The sequence below is a fragment of the Plectrocnemia conspersa genome, unplaced genomic scaffold, assembly GCF_051122295.1.
Source record: "Plectrocnemia conspersa isolate PC_06_02 unplaced genomic scaffold, ASM5112229v1 ptg000014l, whole genome shotgun sequence".
Classification (NCBI taxonomy): domain Eukaryota; kingdom Metazoa; phylum Arthropoda; class Insecta; order Trichoptera; family Polycentropodidae; genus Plectrocnemia; species Plectrocnemia conspersa.
The window spans coordinates 17,420,610-17,448,472 of NW_028277178.1; the positions used below are offsets into that span (position 1 = coordinate 17,420,610).

Here is a 27,863-nt window from a genome sequence, read left to right on the forward strand (position 1 = left end):
AAATAAATTACAGTAAATCAAATTCATATTTTTATAATATAAAATATAACGTTTTTTATTTATCATTATTTTCTGTTATATATATGTATGTAGAGGTATCGTGGGCATTTAAATGCAGATTCATCAATCCCAAATGTGATATTTTATAATATTTAGACCTGAAATGATCCCGATCTGTTCAAATTAAATAAACTGTTCTCAACATGTTTTCAATTACCAACACATTGAATACCGGGCATTATTCCTAAAAATGGAGCGTGCGGCGGGGATTATTTGCAAATATTAGGACTTTAATTTGTGTAACTATCCAAGCACATTGGTGGTTCGAGTCTTTATTGGATGCGAAGTATACAGTAAGTGCGCGTTTTTCATTATTTAACACATTGCGTACCGTGTGGTAAAAATACAAAAAGTGGTAAATATATAATATTAAAGCAATAAAATGTTTAGAATCACTGATAATTTTTAATTATATTAAATATACTATATAAAATAATAATACATAAATTATAACAGAAATATAAAATAATAATACATAAACAATAAAAGATTACATTTAGCCATAGGCAAACGTTACGTTTGTTCGAAATTGGACAGTTGGGTGTCGTGCAAATATCGCAGCGTAACTTGACCGTCAAGTGTTAAAAATTTTGAATTGATTGTATAGGTCACAAAATTAGATATTTTCGGTTTCTATTATATACAACAGTATTTTATCATCATTTTATTATTATCTTTATTGTTTTTATTCAAAAATATATATATTTGGTTATTCTAAACTAAAAATTATATTTTATTTTATTGGTACGCGATCCACAGTTTGACGTTTACTGATTTTATCATTGCGAATACAAAAAAACGATCATCATAAATCTGTTTTTATAATTTGACGTTAAAACGTTGACTGATTAAAGAGTTACGATGTTTTAAAAAAAATAAGTTTGTATCCTAATTTTCGCAAATAATCCCCGCCGCACGGCTCCATTTTTAGGAATAATGCCCAGTATTCAATGTGTTAAAGTGTTATATAATTATAAATTAGTAAAAAATATTATTTTTAAGCGTTCATGTGTCATAAAAATACCAGACACAAAGTTTAATCTAAGTCCTTTTTATTAGCATATGATACAAACAGCTCTTTGAAAAATAGTACCAAAAAAATAGATTTGTTAAGTGCTAGCAAAAATTAAATCAATAAACTATATCTTGCATATTAATCATGTCATATATAAACATTAAATATAATGTCTTTGAAGAAAATTGTTTTGCTCGGAAAATTCACTCATCATTATATTGTTCCAACTATTTGACAATAACTTAAAAATAAATAAAATTATTTATTTGAAGCTCATATAAAATTATTAATTTGTTACTTGTTGTTTTCCTCTCTTAATGAGTCATTCGTAGAATTAGGAAAACACCGAAAAGCTTACTGTAGATTTGTTCGAAAATCTTAACGCAACTCGCATAATTTGCCAATCTCTCATTTTCTTTGTATACTCTCGACGTTTACAAATATTACGGATTACGCCACTAAGATCCCAGGATACTACCGCAATATATTTCCAACATTTTCACGGTCATTAATACCAGAATTATATACCTGTCCGTATATACGCACACATGTACGTACATATTAACTACACGTTAGGGTCATGTTTGAGAACGGCGAGCGTCAGGTGGCTTTGGCACATGGAAATTTATTACGGTGCCCATATTTCGCGTGATTCTCCCTTTCTTACCGTGTTACCAGAGCAAAAACTCTTATCTAGTAAATTCAATTTGTACACAAACGCTCTCGCGCACTTACCACTCCCGGTTTTCCAAGGCCTTTATCCGATCCTCGGGGACGTTATAAGAATAATGGAATTGAAAACGAATTTGCTTTATGTGTATATTTAGTATGTGAAATGTGAGTATGTGGGTCAACTGTGACCTCAGGGGTTAATCGGCACAGTTGCACGCACGGCCGTGTGTTTATGCTGAACGAATATTAAAAAAAAAACTGGTAAATCAAATTGGTCGAATTTTATGTATAATAATAGAACGGCGTACGTGGCGTGTGGCACTGGCAATCTGATGGTTTTGTTCGATTAATGCTATTTTTTCATATTGTGAATATGCAAGAAATATAAAATAAAAATATTCAATGATACTAGGAATCATCGTTAGAAAATCGTAAATCCTAAATTAAAAATTAACATTAAGATAAATGGATCAGATTACATTTTTATTTATTTCTTAAAATCTGACTGTTATGTTTAACATGTTTGATCAAAAACTCAACTTGATTTATTTAATACGATAAAAGGGTTATTCGAAAAATTGCGCTTTAAAAATAATACAAAATATTATAAATTAATTATATCTTTCATTACTAATAAACATATTTTGGGTTTTGAAGCCAAATAGTGTTACTTTGCAGTCAAAATAGTCAATGGAACAGTTCATTTTTATCATGTAAAATTTACCATAGAAGGAATAAAAAGTATTGAGTTGTATTTCGAAGACTGAGTGCTGTTTGCCTTGGATTTCGTCTATTTTTCTGCGCTCATCTCTGATCGTCTGCCATCTCGAATCATCTGATCGTCTCGTCTCGAATCGTTTGATCATCTCTCAACGTGATAAACTGTCACATATTTTATACTCTTGATTCGATATAGCTTTGCGTATCATAGATGCGGATGTAAGTGGGTCAATTGCATCACTTGATTATTCAACTAACAAAATATGTTCACGCTTTGAAGTAAATATTTTAAAGATCATTAATGTAAGGGTATATGAAAAAATCGATTTTTACGCAGGTTAGACGCATTGTCTTTCGCGCATTGCTTACACATAAAAGAGTATTTTTTCTGGTGCTTATGTGCTCATAATTAGGTGGTTTGTTAAATCTCAGATTATTACACAATTATCTTCTATTAAATAAAAAAAATAGCAACTGAAATAATAATTCCAATCGATCGTCACATATTAGAATTTTCTAAATTTTCTAGAATAATTAATAAATAGTGATATATCCAAAAAATCTAAAAAAATTAAAGAAATCTGATTTATATGTAAATTAGCATAAAATAGATTAAATCAACGAAAATGTTTTATTGCTATTTTCTTTTATAAAAAAGTAGCTATATTATTTACTTGTAAAACAAATTAGTCAGCATCGTTGTTTTTAATATAGGTGTAATGTGATACATATGTATTATATAGTATAAAGTGATATGTATAGTTCGTCATATAATTTCATAGAATTCAACTTCAAATTTTCTTTATTTAAAGAAGAAAAAACACTTGTGGATATTGCAAGCGGAAGAAAAATATTTGTTTTCGAAGATTTTCGATGCAAGGCACGAACTTTAGTGTCTCAAGGGAATCTCTCAATCGAATGCTCACTTTATCAATGTTCGAAGTGAGAAATATACGCGGAGAGTTTGATAATGTATCTTTTTTGTTATATTGCCTACACAAATTACCCCTTTACATTATGCATGCTAATATTAATAAATTCAAAAGGAGAGGCGCCAATTTTTGTCACGTATCAAGCAAATAGTGAAAAATTGATCTTTTGTACTCCAGGTGAATAATTTATAAAATTTCTGCGACCCTTTTTTTCAAGCGAACGCGCGGGTTTTTGCTCGCGCACCTTTGTAATATATTATGTAAATTTTTTTGAGCGATTCGCAATCTTTTCGAGCATGCAAAACTCGTAATTTTTCAACTTTTTTTATATTCAATGACGCCCAAATCCCGAAAAGGTCGTTTTGTGAAACTTAAAGCATTTCAATAAATAATGGATTTTTGTTGTTGAACGAGCAAAGTTTGTTTTATATATTATGTACCATGAAGTTCATTTTTGAACGTCTTCACTATGAGAGTAACCGTGATTTGAAGTAGTACTATCTTCGCGTTACACGAAATTCGGCTTAGTGTGTTTAGTTTCGAGTATATAATTTTTGTGTGAATGTAGGAAGTCAGTGTGCGCGACGCCAGAAGTGGTGGGGCCAGTTCAAGGCAAACTTGAAATGCATAGTTCATTCGAAATGTTTGAAAGCCGCTTGTGAGAGCCTTCTCGCATACATAATGTACATACTTCCAGGGAGCACTTTTGTATTTTTGAGAGAGACTGAGAGAAAGAGAAATAAGAACGATACAGACGGCTCTACTTGATCGAAAGTTTGCAATATCTAGCCTGCGACCTAGGCACAAGTATATAGTTTTTTGTCCCATATCTACATATTTTACGAGTAGATATCATTTTTTTTTTATTTATGTTTGTATCAAGCAACAAGACTTTATTTTTTATTTCAATGCAAAAAATATTATATACATATTTATCTTTTTATTAAATAAGCTCAATATCATTTTTAACAATTTTTTAATCGATTCATTCCAACGACAGTCCACAGTATCTCGATCAATATCGACTGGCTTATAAATGATATTTTTTCTTAGATGCTATCTTCGAGACGTCATTTTAAAATAATAGCACGATAGACGAGTGGTATGTGTCGCTGATTATGAACAAATAAACATAGGTTCGAATCTTAAATAAACCTTAGTTTATTTCTATTTCTATCGTGACTAGGAGATCGGATTTAGTGATTATTATATACTTATAATTCCGATCGATCATTACATATTAGATTTATCTAGATTTTCCTAATCTCACGGACAAATATCGTGATGATTAAATAAAATCTAGTTAGGTCGTATATATTAGGTAATGGAAATTCTCAAATACTGAGTTACTTCAGCGCGTAGAGAATATCTTATGTATGCGTTCAACAAATATGCACCGTGTATTATAATAATAAATTTATAGTTATTAAATTAATTCATTGTACACATAATACAAACCCAATATATGTTACTAATATATATCGCTGTCGGTCTCTTGTTGTTGTGAGGTACCGCAGCTAGTGAGTGTGCGGATATCGGACGCTCAATCTAATGTATAATATCATCACATATAATATCAAAGTTTTCAATGTTACTCGTGAAAAATAATATTGATGTATAATACATATCTAATTCAATTTAAAAACAATAATCAAAAACATTTATAAACTGCTTAAAAACTGTTGATTTATAACGTATATTGTTGTATTTTATAAAATACACGATATTTTTGTTGTAAATTGGTTATAATGTTCATAATATCAAACATCGTATACACGAAAATTATTGCTGTGTGTCTAATATAGTCTCATTTAAAATATGGCGTAGTTTTACCCTTACATTTCAATAACACGTACGTGTTCATAATCTCGTGCCACTCATTCGTAATAAGGCAATCATAAAAAGCAAACTTAAACGCTTAATTTAAATACAGGTGAAACTCATTTCACTTAAATCCAATTCAACATTAACTAGTGTAAGTAAAGTAAATCACTATTATACGTTGGATTTTATAACAACAGCTTTTTATTATATATAGCTCTACTGTCAATATAAAATTATTATATTTTTAATATTTTGTATAAACCAAACTAGTAAATAAAGCAAAATATATATCCCTTTATTTGTAATATTCAAATTCCATATGAACCTTAGTATTTTTTATTATATCTTAGAGATCGGATTTAGCGATTATTATATAATTATAATTCCGATCGATCATCACATATTTTATTTTCCTAGATTTTTCTATTTTTTCTAATGATTATCGTGATTCAAATAAACTTTAGCTAGGTCGTGCATTAATGTAATAATAGTTTATACTTCATATAAAATATACCACTAATTAACACACTGCTTTTCATATGTTGTCTCACTACTTACTTGCAGGTTTTGATTGTGTTTAACCCGTTGTAATGTATGATGGTTTTTTGTTACAGCGGAAGATTAATAAATAAATATATATATTGGAAATATTTATGCTACAAAAATTATAATAGCATTAAATGATAGTACTTTATATTTCATAAATTAATACTTGAAATAGTTTTTTTCTATAGCATAGTGTAGTTGAAATGATCAGCATTGAAAAAATCGTTATTTGGGTCATCCTTGTGTATGTTTATATTCACATTTAATGTGTTAGATTTAGGTCGCTATCGTTTGATTATAAATCTATCTCCCTTATTCAATGCATTATGTATTACGACATATCGAATTGGAGCATCCTAAATGGAATTCTAGTTAGTCGTATGATGTGAAAATAATGTGTGTTTCACAATTGTATAATTTAGTAATATCATTATTGGATAAATTATATTTTATTTAGATTTTCATTTTACAAAATTCCATAACTAAACAATACAGACTTTTTATTTCGCACACAGTTTGCCCGAAAGTCGTGCGTCTTACATCCGAAGGTGATAATTTTGCCTTGTTCCCGAAGTGAGCACAGTCGTAGCGTGCAGTATATCACCGAAAATAATTGCTTTTCGTCCCGGAAAATTTAGTAGTAGGAGAGCGAGAGAGAGAGAGAGAGGAAAAAAGGAGGAATGCTCGACATCTATCGGACGATATTGCGAAGGAAAGCGCTGAAAGAAAAGGAAAACTTTTATTCTTCGAGCAGAACGGCACCGGTCTTGTGTAAATTAATGTTTTGATCCGATTCTTCATCGACGGCATCTGTGTTCTTATGAAAATTGAATATTTTTCCCTCGATTTGAGAGGCGCGTCGGGATATTGGATTCTCCCGCTCCGGCCCTTACGATCCGTCTTGTTCCTCTATATTTTGTTATAGCTTGTACAGTAATTTATTATGTCGCGTAATACTGTATCTATGAATCACAATAAGTGAACGAACGGAATTATCGATTGCAGACGATCGCGGTATAAAATCAAAGAGGTCAGCGTCGACAAAGGATCGTATTAAAAAAATTAATGGCTAATTTATAAGCGTTGATCTTTTAAATGAAAAGTTTTACATAGTTTTAAAATTAGAAAAAAAAGCAATATGATCTAAAGTTGGCATAGTAATGATCTGTATACACATTCAGCGTGGGAGCTTCTTTGAAAAAAATGTTTGGCGTTAATGAACAAGAGAGATTTGTATTATTTATGTAAGACATTTATGTAAGTCCTAAGAAAATATGATATTAGCATACTTATAAGACTCGGGAGCAGAAACGTACCAGTAGCTCGTGATTTCTGAGTGTCGGCCACTGGTCTAGACATTAAGTCTAAACGATCTGTTTATGTATGTTCTTTTCTCTTAGAATTCGTGGCAATTGGCTTTTCGCGAAATGTGTTCTCGTATATATATTTTTTGAATGAGTCTGCCTCGATAAAGTGCCAAATAAAATATGTTACTATAAAAGTTTTTGACCACTTATAGAAGTAGAGTAGTGATAAATAATCCTATTGAAAATTTTATATCATTAACTGTAGTTAATAGTCAATAGATTAATATATATTACCTGAAAGTTTTATTTGTTCTTATTCTTTCTAAGCACAATTCTAGTATGGTATATAATTATTTTAAACAAGTCTACCAGTTTCTTATCTTGCATATTAGAAGTAGATCCTTTAATACGCGACTTAAAAGGCAGTGATTGGACGCCAATTAACCCCCAATTCCAATCCCGAGAACAGGATTAAATCTATATAAGATAATATTATGCATTTGGTGGGATATAAAGAGCATAATTCATCATGAGTTATTGGATTATAGACAGAAAATTACGACAGACACACAGTGTGCTCAGCTAAATTGTAAGTCTGAGTTAAAATGTTTTAGTTTACTTTTAAAATATTTGATAGAACTTTCTACTATTGTTATTATTCATTTATAATAATCTTCTATATAATGTTTATTTTTTTTTCAATATGTATATTATATACATACATATAGAAGTTATCTGAAATATTTATAAACTGTTATTATAATGTTGTATTTTATAAAAAAAAACATAGCTTAAATTTTTGTAAAACTGACGTATATTTAAACCACTTTCGATTCTTTAGAAACCCTCAAATCAATAACTATTAAAATTATTATTCTTCGAAACTTTATCCTTTCGTCGCGCCCGTGCGATAATTTGCATTAGGGAAATAAGGGCCCACTTTCGCAGACGTGTCGCGAAAGCGAAAATCCGTCACGTCAAAGGGGTGGAAGAGCCTGTTAATGGGGCGGCGAAACGACAATTTAGTTACCCTAGTTGCTGAGTTTACCTTTAATTCTATTCGTCTGAATAAAAGGCCTGCTCTAATACATTACGTAATAATATTAATAATAATAGTTTCAACTGAAATTCTCTAGCGGTAATACTCTTGTAAAATATTAAATGTCATCATATAATTTAACTGAGACACGAGTTCACGTTGCCGTGCCAACAAATTTTATAACTATATACATACACAGGTATGTGAGCTAAAACCTATACGTATATATTTACATTATGGTGAAAATTTCGGAGTGCTACTTTGGCACGAAAACCGCATCTTGATGACACAGTATTCGTCTATCAATATATTGTACTCATGGTTCAAATATTAATATATGATGCTTATATTTTAGTTTTAATTTAACTGTAATATGGAAGTTATTATGATACATATTTTTTATTGGAAACTATCTAATATTAACTTATTTGGATTAACATAAACAATTTAGACATACATCCATTAAACCTGAAGTGTACTTAATACCTGAATCCCATGTAAACATTAGTGTTTTTCAATTTTTGTCGTGTCTGCAAGGTCAGAATAAGTGATTATTATTTAATTATAACTCCGATCGATCATCACAAATTAGGTTTTCCAAGATTTTCCTAATCTCACAGATAAATATCGTGATGAATAGTTGAAATAAAATTGAGTTAGTCGTGCAAAATGAAATATATTGATTGTGAGCTGTATTATTATAGTTTATTAGCAATTAAATAGACGTCACTGATTTACAGACTTTGATTTCAATAGAAATATAAATTGCAATAGAAAATAAATAAATAACTATTAAATACCAAATTGTTGCTGTTAGATTTAATATATGTGCTATTTATTATGATCAGTTATTTTAATTATACATTAATCTATAAATACTTATGATCTTTTTGATACGATATTTAAAAACAATTGATATTTTTAGATCATGTGCTGCAATTTCACTCGAAAGCTAAATATCTTATGGAGGATTGAGTCAATGCATTTTGGTGAAAATCGGTTTCTTGACACGCAAACCATTTAGCTTCTAACCTTTTAAGATAATCTTATTCTTGAAAATGCTTCATGCATCAATAAGGATAAACTAGACAATAGTGTATCTGATTCACAGTCACTGTTTTATTATTATATTTAAAGCAAAGTTATTTATATTGAAGCAAAGTCGTAGTCGCTTAGATGATATGTCTTCTTTTTGAAACCGTCAATACAATACGGCTGCTCAACACAAATTCGTGGTCGAAGAGCTCTTTACAGTGGAGTAGTATAAGTGTATTGTTTGATCTTTAAGGTGTACTGCGTTATATATACAGTCGTGTAGGCTCGCCGTGCCTCCACTACGTGAGTTAGTACGTCTCGACGGCCATTGTAGGTGTGCAAGTAAATTTTTACATGCATAGTTTCAAAACTTTATACTGACATTTTACTTTAACGTGTTTAAAAATATGAATTATACTAGTACAAAATACTTTTTTTTAAATTCATATTTTTTTGCATATTTTACTCATATACCCTAAATCTAATAAAAAAAATACTGTTTGACACTGTCATTAAATTACATTAAATTATAAAAAAGACATGTGTGGAAATGCAGTAAAAGTAAAATACGTAAATATCTTTCTTGTGAGTGAAGCACTTTTTCGCGAAACCTTAAATTTTACTTCATTTGGGAAACGCTGCTTTATTATTACAAATATATTTATAGAATTGTGTGGATTCAAGCCTATGACTGTTACCAATGAACATATAATACATTAATATCACTGGAAGAAATTTCCCCCATATTTTAGCTTTCAGTAATTGAGTTGCGCATTCGTTGCTTAATTATTTCTCTAATTTAAGATTGGCTATAAACTACATTTAACGATCAATAAGCAATTATTAACACGGAAAATGTATTGATTAAAAAATAGGAAAACTGTTATAGTTTTATTTACAATAAAATATCCATTAATTTGTTATGTATTGCATATAAATGTATATATGTATATACATAAAACATTTTTTGACGTTCTAACTTATTCTATTCTATAAAAAAAATCGAAAATGTACAATGTAAAAGGTACTCGTTATTCTACGCACATAATGCGATACCAATACAAACAAGAATACACGAGGGCAATCTAATAAATTGCATTTCTGAGTATGCATGAGAATTTTATGTCGGCAATATCAGAGTTATGCTTTCGAGGGATTCGCCCGTGCGATATTAACGCGATCGATTCTTCGGTTTTAATACGAAACTTTTATTCGCAGCCATGTCGAGCTTTATGTACTTATTGATATAGTAATAAGCCTCGACATAATCACCCTTTGATAAAACACCGAATCGGACCTTGCGCCCTCCAGTTAATAGGATAATTTCAATTAAAACGCGGCCGCGGTTAATGTAACACTCCAAGCTCAAAGCTTTAATGGTCTTTATAATATCGGGAATTATTTTACAGGAACATAGCAACGCGACTAAGTGTTCGATAATTGAATTTACGTAATGTATATATTATATTATCTCATAATTCCGGCTTAAATTTGTGTGTATGGCATATATTGCTTTACGATCGAGATGAAATTGATGGAGTTCCATGATATCGATAACGATGTCGTTAAATGTTTAATTAAATTGTTACTCTTTCCATACAGTCGCGTGTGTATGTATTATGTAGTATGTATAATATGTGAAATGGTGTGGTTTCGTTAGAAATGTAGAATTTTCCTCTTGCGCATTCGTTCGTTCAGGAATCAAGGAAACGGGGGACAAATGTAATTGAGCAGAAGCAGATATGGAATTTGGTATATTCGGCGTTGAGATTTGAAACATCGGTCGTTATAATCTGAGTTATATTTCAACCGGAATTTCGTACTGTAGAAACTTTCTCAAAATTAAGCAATCTGGAATGGTATTCCGGTATGAAAGAGACGCGACCTCCTGCTTGTGAAAATTGCTGAATTAATAGTGTAGATTTTATAGTTCTCAAATATGATTATTATACTATTATTTTCCTTATAAAGATAGCAGTGTCGTTACATACGTATATATATAAACAGATTCTTCACAGCATGTAAAATTATATAAAATAATTCGTTTAAGTGCAAAATATGGTAATTTAATTCTCGCAACACTAATCCAAGTTAATATGATTTACTTGTTTAAATTTAGTAGCAGGAAAGCGTCAACTCGCTCTTGTAAAATCAGCCATTTATAATTTCATGTGATAAAATAACTCAAAAGATAAAATACACATATATTCAAACACATGTCACTGTAAACATTGACTCTATAAAACTTTTGAAAGCTCTCCAAATCCGGGTTTTATGTTCGAAAGGACGCATCTTAAATCACTCTGTGTATGTATGTAATCGGTTTCAAAGCTCAAGTTTTTTTTTATGTTTACATGGGTTAAAAAGTCCGACTTGTTCAAATACGTGGTTTGCAAAAGAGAGTTTCTGTTCCTCTTTCATACCATAGAACGGTTTTTATTATCTGTTTTGACATATTTACTTTTATTTTCGCTTTAGAAATTCTAGAGAAATATTTATTTTATTTTATTTTTTATTACAAATCTGACCAAAATAACTTAACAGGTATTCCCAATGCGTCATGATGACTATTATACAAACAAATAATTTAAAAAATCAGTTTTGGTGCACATCTAAAATGAGCACAATTCCAAATATTTTTTTCATCTTTTCATAGCTACCAACGGAAACATTGAGAAGCCGGGGGGGGGGGGGGGGTTTGTCAAGAAAAAAGACAAGAAATTTTTATTTTATATTTTATTTAATTAACATAAAATCACTGGCTACGTTCCGCCAAGGGGGGGTGGGTTCAGACCTCCCCGGACCCCCCCTTCGCTACGCCACGAGGAGCGTTTCAAGCTCTGACGTCCTAACCGCAACGGGCAAGAATAAAGAACGCGATCGCGACTCCGTGCCCTAGATATTGCATAGAGAGTCGCGATTATAGAGGGACTTCGAAATTTTAAGCGACAAATTGAAGGGGAGCATGAATATTAATTAGGAATAATTTCCGGTCCTTTGGAAAAAAATATAAATTAAAATATTATGTATGTAATTGACTCAAAAACGAGTTATAATTTTGCCAAATTATATAAAGCTCGATCAAATATTAAATGTTGTCTTTTGCAGCACGTTCATTTTACCAAATTAACAAGATAATGGATGAACAATAAACTAGCAAATTAAATTCTCTTCATTCAAATACCACAGCGCAAATTAATCCTAAGGGTTAATAGTTATGTTATGTTACTGATGAATTTGGATCAAGCCGATTCAATTCTCAATTCGTTTGCCTTTGCCATGATAATAAATAAATCACAAGGACAGTCGTTCAATGTGACAGGAGTCTATTCGAGAGATTAATGCTTCTCTTTTTGTTAATTTTATGTCGCAATGAGACGAGCGAAGCTAAGGCGAGTGAAATATAGTTCATGGTTAAGCGTTGAAGAATACAAAATTCAGTGGAAACCGCGTGCAAAATTAGTGTAATTATATTATTGATATTATCAACACTATTAAGATAACCATATTGTCGCTTACGTTAAGTTATATTATAACTGTTAAGGCGGTTAAGATATATTATTTTGTTGAGTTACATACATGGCTTATGGTACAATGCTAGTTTTGAATATTTTTCGTCTATCAAGGGTAGCTTTATAGCACAATCTTAACCTTGTATATAATTAGCACGCGATTCCCAAAAATTATAGTTAACACATGTTTTGCGCCACCGAAGCAAATATTGCTAAACTTCACGTAAATACAGGCCTTAGACGCTAATTTCGCGTATTGATGTCTTTTATTTTTATCCACAGACATGTAACTTTTAACTTAAGTGTAAATACAGAAACTCGACCCGGGCCGACTGAATGAATTTCTAATTATACAATTTCGCGAATCGATACACATAAAAGAAAAGCCTTTTAAAAACCTCAGTGGGCGACGCAACTCAATTAGGCCTCCGACCAGGGTCGGCTTTACTGTTTTATCGTCGGTTTTACCGTCCGCAAAAATCAAATTAAGTACGATTTATAATGTACGAATTACTTTAGCTGCAATCGCCCGGTCTGGGCCCTCTTGTTGGAGGAAATCGTTTCGCGCCCCACAATGGCCGCCGATCAATTATCTCTCTTTCTCTTTCTTTCTTGTATACCCTCTCGGCGATTTTTGTGGTGCGTGTCTACTATACTGACGCATTGGTCCTTCCATGCTAATGTCGCAAAATATATTCGAGGATTAATGCGAATTATAAACGATAATGATGGTTTTCCGCCACTGCGACAAAAAGGTAAATCTCATTTATGAGAAATTGAAATATATTATTATTTTTGTGGTATTAGTATACCATTACAATTTCACATCATTTAACATCACTTCAATAGTAATTAATATTTATAATTTAGTTTTCTAAGACCTAATCTGTGTTAATCGATCAGAATTATACTGATATAATAATCTCTAAAACACAATAGAAATTAAAAACACTACGGTTCATATATGATTCAAACCCAGCCCTTTTATGCATTAGTCAATGGTCAATTGTATTAGTGAATGTCAATTATAATATTAAATAGCATAGACTTATCAATTTAGTTTTAGAATATCCCTCGTATACATATCAATACAGTTTCAAACTACACAAGAAATTGGGAATGGGGAAAATAGCTCATTTTAAAGATCTCGATGATAAAAGTTTTCTTTTAAATTTTCGCCATGCATGCCAATTTCTGAATATAAAAATAGACCATCTCGCCCATATAAACAATAAATCGCACGTACATACTTACATAATAAATATATTATTGCATAGTTAGTCCGTATATTTATCATAGAATTCACAAATTCAACATCAACCTGAAACGATCAGTCGACATAGAAAAATCATAAATAATCCAAGTTAAGCAATCTCCAATTTAAAAAAAATATTAGTTTTACAAAATATTTTGTAAGAGTAATATAACCACGCATATACATAAGATAATGGTGATAGCTAGACGTGATAAATACACACTAATCATAAATCATATGATGAAAAAAAATTTTACTAGAGCTATTCCAAATTACAAGACGCATGAGCCAAGGAAAGATTGAAATTTAAGGGCGAGTTAGTCTGTGGTGATTTAAAATAAATATTATTTATTTTTTAATTTAAAATCAAACATCGCTTATAGATTTGCTTAAATTATAATATACGCGTAATTTTAGGTTAGGTTAAGTCAAAGTTTAATCTCATTTTTGTGTCAAGCTAAATTTTAATTTAAACAAACTTTTAAGCTGTATTGAAAGTGAAAAAATGTTTTGGAACTGGAACGCAATAAGACATGAAAAGAAAGGATAATAAAGTTTACTTATGAATAAATTAAGAACAATCAATGGAAAGTCTTCACGCTTGCAACACTTCGTTTTTCGAAACAGAATAAATACGAGAACATTTGTTTTGAGATAAGGGATAATGAATGAACCACTTTGACCCATTTAAACCGGAAAGACGTTCCGAAAAATTTCAGTTTACTTTCACTCCTGTATATAGCACTATCATTTATTTTTGATCAGAATCAAACGTTTTGAATGAAGTTGCGTAAAAATCTAACATTTCATTTATGTTAAACCAATTTTGGTTAGGTTAAGTTGAGATTGAATCTTACTATTTTGGTAAGGTTATATAAGGCGTTGAGAATATTTAGGGCGAACTCAACATATACATTTAAAATATTTTTAAACCGAAACGGTGTTCTTGAGAGTTTCAGCCTAGTTTTACCCCTTATTATTAGCATTTATAATCAACCCACAATTTTGAGTTGGGTATAGCTGAAATTTAATATTATTTTTGGGTTAGGTTATATAAGGCGTTGAGAATATTTAGGGCGAAATTAATTACAACATATTTTGCGATAATATACTATTTTAAGATAAGGAATAAACAATAGTTGGACCATTTCGAATCTGCGTTCCGGAGAGTTTCGGTCTACTTTCACTTTTATTTTTGTTTGAAATCAACCATACAATTTTGGGTTAGTAGAAATCTAACATTGATGATATTCATTGTAATTTCTTGTTAGGCGTTCGCCGAAGTATATATAATTCAGCCTTTTTTACATTTTAACATAATTAATAAATTAAAATTACATTTATAAATACACATAAAAAATAAAAATAGTTAATATTAAAGCCACTAAGAAATGGTTTTCGAGAATCATTGTAACCGATGTGACGCGGTGTCTGGGGCTGCGATGGGCAAGACGCGCTCTGCCGTCGTCGATAATCTGGAGGACATAATGGCGTTGACTCCTGCTGTCGACCGATCATCTAATAGGGTATAACATTCCTGGAAGCATCTCTAAGGCTTGCAGCCGATGGGGCGGTGCTGATTGAGGTTACTCTCCAGAGGTGCATTTTGTAGAGGCCCGACTTTCTAAGGGCAAAGCCCCGGTGTCGGACCTGTGGGCGTAAGCTCATTTTTCATAAAAAAAATCATAGAAATAAATGACTTATCGAGATTTGCGTCGAAAATTTCCTGGAAGCGGTTTTCATTTGTTTCTGAGAAGCGGTTTGTCGTCACGTGGTCGTAACACTAGCTTTAAGATTTGAATAATATTATCATGACATAATAAAAAATGCCTCATTGTTGAGTTCGCCGTTAATGTTCTGGACGTATACTATTTGAAACTCATTATTATATATATATATATATATATATATATATATATATATATATATATATATATATATATATATATATATATATATATATATATATATATATATTTTTGTTTATATATAGATAAACCTTTCTTTTAAATTTGGTTCATTTCAAAACTAACCTCAACTCTGGGTAAATTTAATTATTAAATTTAATAATATAGAGTTTAAATGGTTTCATAGGTATGGATCGAAACATTAATGTTCATAATATGACGAATTTAATACCCATTTATACATTGTGGGTGAAAGGTAGTACCTATCTATTGTATATCTAAATAATAATATATTTTTTAGCTTTACTTAAAATCTAAGGGAGCGTTCATTTTAATCCGATTTCCTTTCGAATTGACCGAGCACTTCAATCACTAATTTAACAATTAAAACGTACAAAGAATTCATCAATTTTTGTTAAAAGTATTATATATATTCTCAAATATAATAAATATTAAGAGAGAGAATTTCTCAAAATATCTCTCTCGCTTTGTTGTAACATACAATTACCCTTATTTACTGTGAATTCTAATAAACCGTAATGGTATTCTGAGCCGTCATTATTTTGCGATTCCCCGTCCGATTCTTCGTGCCACCCCCTCTGATCGATGTACCACACCCTCCTTTGTCCCGTACCAAGTGTTTTTTTACTCCTCGCATACATAGAAAATAAATAGTACCCTACGTTTCAAGGTTCTATTCTTCGCAATCTCGTCAAACGTATTATATTTCAATTTAAGCCGGCAGATCGATATAGTGCTGCGGAAAATTTACGCCGACGATGATACCACCGTTTAACTCGATAGTTTCCATTACGCGTTATATAAACGCGCTAGAAGAACTCTATGGGTATCGAGTTTTTTTATGTAATGTGTGATGTAATAAATAAAAGCGTTTAATTATTTATCCTTTATGGATAATGTGTAATATGTACATTGCGTGTGGGAGTGGTGTTCCAATTATTACACTGTAATAACTTTTTGTTTGCTTTTGTTGGATATATAGAATAAATGTATACGCTTGTGAAACATTATAAAGCTTTGATCATAAAAAATGTTATTTCTAAAAAAAATTTAATCAATACAAACAATAATAAAAATACTTTTTATGTTATCAGTTCGATTTAATTGAACTATATTTTTAGTATTAAAGTAACATATTACAAATAATGTCTGAATGGATTGATTTGCAATAATAATAGAGAAAAATTGTAATGATCAATCATTACAATTTTAAAAAATTAATATTTTGATGACTAATTTATTTTTAAAAATGCCAGAGATTTATAGCAATTTAGTTTGCCACTTATATTTTACTGACAAATACGTGCCTATAATCTCTTTCAAATCACTCGTAAAGAAGCAACCATAAACAAATTAATCATATATAGCAAAAATTATATGACTAAAAAAATATCTGTGTGTCCTACTACTTTTAAAATCTCAATTTAAGTACATAGGCATATTTTAAAAATGTAAAAAAACAGCTTCCTTGCTGATATTTAATCTGGTAATCTAATAGCGTTAACCTATTTCACTGCGGTTTCGGTTTGACTCTTACTTAGTCGAATACAAAAACTATTTATCTATTGTCGTGGCACAAAGATTCTCGTTAACATAAATTTGCAGCACACGTTGTTCCTCTTATTTAGTAATAATATAATCGTTTGAGGCGCGTCTGCTTTTCACATTGTTCGGTTCAAAGACGAAAGTGTATTTTGTATCATGGAAAACAATTTAGCTGAAACAATCACAAGAGAAGCATAGTATGTTTTGTGCTAGAAATTATATTGCACCACAATTATTTCCTTTGGGGAATTTACCTAAAACGCCGACAGTTTAAAGTAAGTGGATAAACTTTGAGGGCAAATGGGAAACGTGGCGAGTGCTTGTCATGATTATGAAATTTATTACTGTAATAGTAATATGTATATATAGCGGGAAGTTTAGCATATTAATTTATAGCACAATGTACTTAAATTTTATTTTTTATCTTTCTAGGATGACACTAGAGTATCGCCTGGCAAGCTTGGCGAGAAGAAAAGATGGATTTACGATCCCAACAGTAAGTTATTGTTGAAAAAGTTTATTTTGCTTCTATTCGATGATATGCTTAAGTGATACATTTGAATATATTTTCAGGTGATCTTTGCCATCCGTTGAACTGTCAGAAGAAAGAGATTTGCCTATTGAAAGATTCATACACTGCCATATGTGTGTCAAAAAAAGAGCTTCATAAAAATGGGTAACTATTGTATTAAAATATGACTAACGATTACTATATTGAAATCTTTATACTATAAGCATATCACCATTACTAATGGGACTAGATTTTTAAAACATCAAAGGACACTAAAAAAGGTCGTCTCGAAAATGTTTGTTTATTTAGGGATCTAGCGAGAGCTAAGAAAAGGTCATTTCGGAAATTTTTGTTCATTCAGTTACATTTTACTATAACATAAAGAGGTTACATTTTTGTTGTACTTTTCAAACGATTGTTAAATTACAATAGTTGAATACCCTTGATATCATTAATATACAATTTCTTATATATTTCTTTTTTCTATACTATCAACGGTTTATGAAAATCCTCAAAAATATAAAATTTATATTTAAATGGCTACCATACCTCTAATAATGTTTTTTTGTCAATAAAAACATTGATAAAAGGACTACAAATAAGCTTTCTATTTTTACTTATTCTATATCATAATTAATTTATGAAATTTCACAAAGTAAAATAGGCGCCCCTTTAGCGTACGATCTGTTGACAATTGCGAAGCGTCCATTTGCTGTTCAAACCAAAACCTAACCTAAACAAATTAATCAAACTCCAAAAAATAGACGACAGGTTGAAGTAAAAACGTAACAGTTGACCACACGTGTAGAGTGCGGTCTAGTTTTTTGGAGTTTGGTTAATTCATTTAGGTTAGGATTTGGTTTAAACAGCAAATGGACATTTCGCAACTGTCAGCAGATGTCAAGTTAGACCGCACGCTAGAGTAGAAACGTAACGATAAGCTACATATGTAATGGAAGACCGCACGCTAAAGTGGCACCGTGAAATGGTTTTGTTGAGCTTTTTTTCAAACGGTTGCCATGCCCATTAAAAATGGCCTTGTAATCATTAATTGATGGGTTTTACTTACAGTTGTTCTATAAGCTTTTATTTTCTCATTATTTTACAATTACTTGATTTATTAAATACCATAAGTCATTTTTTTTTGTTGTACTTTTTATTCAAACAGTTGCCATGCTCATTTCAATGGTTAAATAATATTGAAATCGTTAATAATATAATTGATGCAAATGAGTTTCAATATATATTTTTTCTATACCAACAATGGTTTAAGAGAGTTCTCAAATTTTTAAAATAAAGTTTTCATTTAAATGGCTACGGTGCCTTTTACAGTGGTTCTATGACCTTTAATTTATTAATAAAAGATCTTGAAATGAGATTTATTAATATTTTTTCCTTCTATATTAGCATAGATTTACAAAGTTAGATTTGTTTATTGTATTTTTATTCAAACATTTGCCATATGACAATTATTAATCATAAATAGGAGTGTTTAAAATGAGTTTTTCTAGTATATATAATATATTATTCCAAACCATCTATGCTTTATAAGATTTCTTAAAACTTGATTTGTAAAATATTTGTCCAAAGGGCTACTGTGCCCAATACAATAGTGCTACGATTTTGAATTAAACTTTATTTTACGTTTTTTTTATCTACAGCATTAACAAAAAAACTCGGTTTTTTAGTGTTTTGTATCCACATTTAGTACATTAATAAAATCTTATGTAAAAATATTATTATTTATAGTGACATAATCGTGCCTGGAGGATCAGCTAGTGTCAGCATATCTGGAAACGATAAAGATCCCATTGATAAAGACGATGATATATTTTATGATTCGGAAGATGAAAACGAAGACCAGTCCGATACGTATGCGTAAGCATTTTATTATCAATAGGAATATATTCCATTAGAACTATTGTATATTTTAGCGTTCTTTCAGATGTGAAGCTTGTCCAGTTGTTAGGCCTGTGTTCATATGTGGAACTGATAATCGGACATATTCATCACTTTGCCGATTAGACTATCACAACTGCATCCATCACACAATTATTAGAGTATCATGCAAAGGGTTCTGTCCTTGCAAAGGTAATGTCTAAATTAATTATACATATTATTTAGTTGAGTATTGATTATTTGTAATGAAAATTTATAATAGATCCAGAAAAGAATTATCGCAAGAAGCAACAGAAGTTGGCGATGGACAGACGTATGAAGAAACAGCAAAATGTTCATCATAATCATCAACAATACAGCTTCACTCCTGAGGACTTTAAATACGATAACAAGCATTATAAATATATCAAGTATACTAAATATAACAATGTGAGTATTATTGAGTGCCTTATTAATTTTAAAACATATCCTTCTTAGTTTTAGTATTTTATTAATATATTTCATCAGATCTTTAATTTTTTTTGTGTTATGAAATCGTATTTTTCGATCGAGCTTTCTATGAATTAATATTTATGTTATATTTGTTTATGTAGCAGCTCATGCAAGAAAAGGCAAGGGAGAACTCCTTCAATGACGTAATCGATTCTAAACCAAACAAGATATCTCAGATCCATGGTAATATATTCAGTTTACATGTTTATGTTTCAATTATATTGGATAGTTGAATAAGCAAATATTTGCATAATTTTAGATAATAACATTTGGGATGAAAATGATACTAGCGATAATTCAATTAAGAGCACCGGATGTACTGGATCTGTTATGGAAAGCATGGCAGATCGTCTGTTGGATTGGTTTGCAGTATTAATGAACGATAATAATAAGAAACACAACGTACATTACCAATCGTCTAAAGGTTTCCCATCAGAATGCAAAACTGAAGTACGCTGGATGTTCGGACATTTGGATCGGGATAACGATGCTAAATTATCTGTGAAAGATCTTTATTCGTTAGGTAAAAATATTTATCAATACTACAATTATTACTTATATATTATATTATTTTACTTGAATTTATTATTATTTTTCAGAACATGACGAACAAGAACACTGCATGAAACCATTCTTAACGGGATGTGATGTGAATAGGGATACAATTGTCACTCGCGGTGAATGGTGCAGATGTTTCCAGAAAGCAGATAGACCTTGCAGTGCCGTTACAAGGCGTGCATCACGAAATCATTTTATTGGTGAGTTCAAGAACAAAACTATATCTCTATATTAGTATAGATTAATTCTTAAGTGAATTACTGGTCTTGAAATATAAGAATACACCGTTAGAAACAAGAATATCATTCAAATAATAGCTTATATCAGTAAGGTATGCAAATATTGTTGATTAGTATTTCAGATTTTGATTCCAAGTTGTGTGACTTTGTCAGCACGTGAGACGCCGGGAAGATCTGTTTTATATTTGCACATGTTTTGTATACCAATAAATTTCAGATCAATCAAAGAGGTTATAGTAAGCAATGAAGTTCTATATAAAGTAGTCCTAGAGTAGTGTTTATGTTGGTGTCTCTCGAAATACGTGAGTGTGTATTATCAAGTAAGTATCAAGCCTTTTTTATATTCTCCAAAGGAAGCCTGGACGAATAGGAAATTTATTTATACCAAAAACGTATATATACCAATAAGACCTTATTGTCAAACTCAGACTTTCTAATGCATAACAATTCCTTTCGGGTGACCCTTTATAAATGAAACCATTGTGATAACATCCCGATGGCCACAAAAAATTGTGTATAATTATTTGTTGAGCAAAACCATGCCTATTACTATTGTAAAAAAACGCTACTAATATAAAATTTAATATATCCCTTTTGACTCTTATGTGTAAAACTAACTATTCTTAGAAATACACATAAAAATTACCATAGCCTGAAAGATGTGTTCACAATTTAATGGAGAAGTACTGAATGTATGAATTGGGGTAGGCTTTGAAAAAATATAAATTTTTTATTGTCTGAAAGTTTGTAAAATGATTATTAATAGAGCTATTGATCATATAATCCTAACATATATTTAACCTTTATTCCTGTTGTGATATTTTAGGAACTTATATTCCACAATGTGATTCATTGGGCTACTACAGACCTCTGCAGTGCCATGCTGCTGTCGGTGTTTGCTGGTGTACAGATAAACACGGAAATGAACGCCCAGGCACACGTACAAAGGGAGAACCACGTTGCCCAGGTAATAGTAGAAAATATTATGTTCTTACTTTACAAATGCATTATATGACGAAAAAAATGTTCCAGAATCAGACGATGCCGTCAGTTTACCGTCAGACGATGAAGACGGCGCTGGCGAGGGAAGTGCAGATCAGCCATTGGACTTTTAAATCTGTATCCAATAAATATTTAACGAAGTACTCGACTAACATTTATTAAATATTTAATGTAGCTATATGATTTTATACATATAGCGTAAATATATAAGTTAAGCTCGAGTTAACATATGACGCATTATAGATGAGTTTAAATATTTATAAATAAAATGCAAAGACCTCAATATTAATATAGATTAACTATTTGTATTTTTACAGTTTGTACCCACAAAATTCAAAGAATTAGGAACAAATCGCTTCTATTGCACCCTATCGCAAAGGAAAAAATGAGATTCTCAGCTCTGTGTAAGAATGCGTGAGACGTTGTGATTAAATCCATCCTTTTCTTGCCAATACGTCATTATTGTATGTTTCAATCAATGTGATATTTAATGATAGCCTATAGTTCGAAATAGCCCTACTTATGATCTTCGGCAGACGGTTCACGAAGCATATGTGAATGTTTTTCTTTGATTTGATATTTTTTATCTAAGCGAGTACCAACGTGTCTAAAAAATACACTTGTACGACTATCTGCTTAACACAAATATTTTTTTATGCTATTTTGATTGAACCAGCACTGGCTAAACGGGATCTTCGCCGAATGTGTGTGCGTGTGTACGAAAGCAGGTGAAAATGTGCATTTAATGTTTATATAAAGTGGATGTATATTTGCATTTAGACTTATTGCAAATGGCCTACCGTCATTGGCGATGTGGGTTGTGCGTTAACTGTGTAGTAGGCAATATTTACGAAATTAACTTGTGAGTGGTAAAAATATATATACGAAACATTAGAGGTGAATGTGCTTATAATGAGTTAGATATATATTGTTTTAATATAAGGCATTTAATCTTATGAACGAGCATTCCACTAGGGATATGTCTGTATTTATTAGTCGAATATTGTCATATTTTTGCTTTGTGTGCATTTGTGAATATTACAAATGTCATATATTGTAACGGTTTTTGTTCTTATTTTATATTATTACTTTGATGATGAACGCCTCAGAATTTTCTTAAACGCTGACAATGAACAATCATATGGAAGTTAAACGGAAACGAAAACAACTCTGCAAAAGATGGAATTCTGAGAGTTTTATTGTTGGAATAGTACTTATTTCGATTAGGAGTGGATTTTATATTAATCGGCATAAATGTGATAGTGAATAGAAGTCAATTAATTTGATTTGATTATGGCACTGTTTCTTTCATGTAATTCTTCTTCTACAAAGAAGCACGATTTACGTTGCCTAAATCGCCGATTAACACAAAGTCCATGTATCATAATTTTATTTACATACATGTAATGTGTTTTATTTATAAAATCGATCAGAGGCTATTGTGTAACTTTCAAAAATATATATTATATTTGTGTATTTTTTAATCACTTGTAAATTTGCGGTTATAGCGGTAATATTGTAATATATTGAAAAAAATACTAACAAGTGAGATTCCAGAATACTTCATGATAGTACCAAGTTTAATCATGTATAAGTAATATTTTGCACACAATTTTCCTGTGGTGCAAAGTTTGTCGTCGATATATTTGTAATTTTGTAATTGTATTAACCCCATCTGTGTTAGTAATAACCGTAACAGGAGAGTGCAGAGTATTTCAATGCACAAATATATTTAATACATTATGAAAAGAAATATTTACATACGCGTTGATATTTACAGCTTCGGTCGTTTACCAAGTGGAAGTAAAATTTATGTTTTTATACTGTAAATCCTGACCCGTTTGTTTAAATTTTGCATAAGTATTTTTTTGATAGTTCTATATTGTGGTTGGAAATTATTAGTGGTTGATTTTGTTCGTTATTTAAATGTATTATATAATCTCCTAATGTCTATTTTGTTGAAAGATTAAATCCTATTGCGTCCCACAAAATTATAAAATGACACTTATTATGTTAGCAAGTGTTTTTCATTGGTGTTTTCCCTGAATATTTTAATAAAAATATAGAACTGTTACCAAATAGTTTCCAAAATTTTGTTTTATTTATCATCCCTTGACATTTATAAATTGTCTTGATCCAATCCAAGTTTAACTTCGATGACCTGTTTATTTGAAAAAGTAATAGCTATTAAGACTTGAGTGAGTGCTCTTTCTTGGAATACAAATGCTTTTTAGTCTTAGTTCACTTTATTGTAAGTATAAAAATTAATCTAGTCCTAAATAATTATGTATTTTACAAAAGCAAATTATTTTAACATAATTATGTAGTAATCTATATTATAGATCTATAATATCAAAATATATAAAAATAATTTGTAATTTAGTCAAGTAACCAATAATAAAATATGTATTATTTCACTCGTGATTAGCTTCATGTGGTACACAGATCTGGATGTTTTTTTAAAGCAATTTATTATCGAATATGTTAAACATGCGTCCACTCAGTTTTCTATTACTCATTTTATTGCATATGGTACCTAAAATTTGACTGAGTTCTTCTATTAAATTATTTTATTAAAAATAAAAATAAAATAATATACCAAACACAAGACTTTGAAGACATCTGTAAAATAAAAAATAGGTATCTAAATATATTCTTTATTACACACATATTTATTCGAAAAAAGCCGTGTCTCAAATATAAATATTTATTCGAAAAAAGCCGTGTCTCAAATATAAACTGAGTTAATACAGGCCTGCCCCGAAGATAAGTCATGGTAAATTTATACATTAAAAATATTATCTATATATAACGAAGTACATTGGAGTATACTAGATAATGTAAAATATTACTTAGAATGCATTAGAATATTATTTCATAACACAGAACTTCGCTTCATAGCGTGGAGTAGGTAAGTAAGGTTTTTGATAAGGAAGAATGTGATAGACCAAAAGAAATGTATATTTCTGTAATGAAACATTGAAACCGTATTTTTATATATTTTTTAATATTATTTTATTACAGTAAGATTATTTCATAATTTAAAATAAAATAAAAGTTAGCCTCAAATAATGGCCTGATAAATTATTTGGTCGCAGAGATTCTGTTTGTTCAAAATGTCAGATAGCTGTGTTTGTTGAGAAGTTATCCAGTACTCATGTTCTTGCATGTGGTACTTCAAATAATACTCGAGAATGCAAGCGCTGGTAATTTGGTGATGCTCAAAAATGTCCTTCTAGAATCTCCATATTGTATATATTTCCTAACAACAACAAAGCCTAAAGTATATTTGTTGTTGCTACTTAATTAAATTATATCCAAGCATATATTGTAGGAATTTTGTGGGAAATGAAAAAAAGGATAATATTTTTGTTTTCTCATTTACGGGTATCTTATAAACCTTTTTAGATCTTTTTTTATTAAAAGTGAGTCAGTTGCATTATTTGGCAACCAGACCAGAAAAGCATGCTCAAGAATACTGTGTTCTACCGGGTTATTATACAAGTAACACAGTGCCATCAAGATCCTCAATTGATGCGCGTATCGTAAGACTACTCCCAACATCTTAGCGGCTTTATTGCATATATTTTTTATTTGCTGATGTAATCTGTAGTTTTCTTGAAATAGAACACCCAAATCGGTTAACACTTCTGGGCAATGGAGCACATTGTTATCCATTTTATAATCGAAGTTAATGGGTGACGAAATTGTAGAAAATGTCATGGAATATAATTTTTTGCTACTAGATAGTAATTTATTAGCCGATGACCACGGGCATAGATATTCAACATCAAATTTAAGTTTTTTTACAATCCTCAATAGTCTATTTTAAGTAATACTTGATAATGGTAATGGTTCAAAACAAAAAATTGAATTGAATTTTTGAGAGAAAACCGTAAAAACAACCGCAAGTTGATTTTAAATTTTGAAGGCATCAAATTTTTATTTTCTTGAAGCAGAGGTCAAAAATGTTCTATAATAAGATATAAATAAGTATTTCTCTGTGTCATATATGTATATGGTGCATTGCGGTTTTTATGAACACGATAACCGCTATAGTTTTAATTGATTTTTATAAAACAAATTACGTATTTTAAAAATTTACAAAAGAAAAATATTTCATAGCATACTTATAAACCAAAAACGTGCATTTAAAAATTGAAATATCTTTACACATTCTAAAATAAAGAAATCTACCAATTCTTATGTATGTTCCTCATTGATAGTCAGGTTATTCAATGTTGTGCAGTTTAGCGTGACATAAAACTCTTATATAAAATATATACACTGCATACAAAATCAGAATTAAGAATACTTCCATATTCGGACATAACCAAAATACGAGCATCAGGTTGAAGGTTAAAAATAGGACAATAAAACGCAGACAAATCGATTTAATGCAGTAATTTATTAACAGATAACATTTCTAACAGGCGATACATTTGAATATGACAACGGTGGACTAGAAAATTGCGTTTATTCTTCGGTCTTTTCTATCGGTGGGAATTTGGATCCGTAGAATGGAACGTGCTCCATTACCACTCGCCAGTCGGTGAAGTGGCACATCATGACGAAGCCCGTGGCTCCAAATACCGTAAAGGCCGGTACGTACGACGCCAATTTTTGAATCAAAGTAGGTCCCACGATCATTTTGATTACGCAAACGTCGCCACTTGCACAAGATCGATCGTCTTTCGGCCAAGGTGCTGTCAGATTGACAGTGTTGCCATTAGAAAAATAATTTAAAGTAGAAAAATAGCAGTCGCCAGTAATACTATAGGGGTGGGGGTAATATTTACGTCTTTTTTCTTTTCTGAGATTACCAGATTTCTCAAAACAAAAATCTATCTATACTCTTAAGATAAAATATATGGATTCAAACAAAATAAAACTTGGAAAGAAATAGCAAATAACTCAAAATTATATTGACAAAAATGTTCGGCGGACTAAGGCAAACAAATATTAGCATTTATCCACAGATAAAACTTAAGGGACCGTGATGGTGACGGGTGGCAATTAGACACAGATTGAGTCGCTGCAGTAATATTTTATTGATTATTACAGTTGTTGACATTGTAAAAAGGGCGGACGCGAGAAGATGCGTCCGCACGCCAGGAAGGTTGCCAGTGGAGAGAGAGAAAACCGTCACGTTAATGCTACTAAAGCGCTGACCAGTTTTGGCCATAACAAATCTATTTTGGCTCCCATAAAACTACATAATATTTTTTTGTGAAGACAAATACGTAATAAATGGGGAAGATAATACATATAGTACTTGAATAAAAATAAATAAATATAATAATAACCTTACGAACACTCACAAGAAAGACAATTAAAAACATAACTTCAATAGAAAACGGAGATAATAGTCTACTGATTATTACATTATAAGGATCAAAACAAAAACTATAATAATATCGTGCAATAAAATCGTATGGACATGATTTTATCACTAGACAAATTTAAAAAGATTTTTGTTCTAAGCTATCGTCAAAATTACCGATTTGTACATTGATACATTCAGGCTGAAATATATTCCTAATTATTCGACCACGACCGGCTGAGAGTTTTGCGGGGCCTTGGAAAAATATTATATGCGGGGCCATCCAACCAATCCAACCAAAAGTGGAAACAATACAAAAATATGGTTCTATGTATGCAAGGCGCCTTTATGCGCGGGACCCTGGTAATATTTTTGCAATTCTGACTCTGAGCCAACCCTGAAATCTACCATAGCTGAAATAATTATGAATCTAAGAAGAGCACTTATCT

The 27,863-nt window shown here is 30.7% G+C and overlaps 1 protein-coding gene across 4 annotated transcripts in view; it reads left to right on the forward strand.

Annotated features, from left to right (window-relative positions):
* Cow (Proteoglycan Cow) overlaps positions 1-24,182 on the forward strand; it is a 32,266-nt gene extending 8,084 nt beyond the window's left edge. Inside the window, exons 2-11 of one of the 4 annotated variants that reach the window (XM_088203526.1) lie at positions 17,823-17,886; positions 17,964-18,066; positions 19,651-19,779; positions 19,847-19,992; positions 20,063-20,229; positions 20,394-20,475; positions 20,552-20,815; positions 20,892-21,050; positions 21,916-22,056; positions 22,122-24,182. In XM_088203526.1, coding sequence (XP_088059652.1) covers positions 17,823-17,886; positions 17,964-18,066; positions 19,651-19,779; positions 19,847-19,992; positions 20,063-20,229; positions 20,394-20,475; positions 20,552-20,815; positions 20,892-21,050; positions 21,916-22,056; positions 22,122-22,204 — 1,338 coding nt within the window. In that variant the 3' untranslated portion in view covers positions 22,205-24,182. The remainder of the gene's footprint in view (positions 1-17,822; positions 17,887-17,963; positions 18,067-19,650; positions 19,780-19,846; positions 19,993-20,062; positions 20,230-20,393; positions 20,476-20,551; positions 20,816-20,891; positions 21,051-21,915; positions 22,057-22,121) is intronic. The other 3 variants (XM_088203525.1, XM_088203524.1, XM_088203523.1) reach the window with 3 other exon arrangements.
* Positions 24,183-27,863: the final 3,681 nt, after the last annotated feature.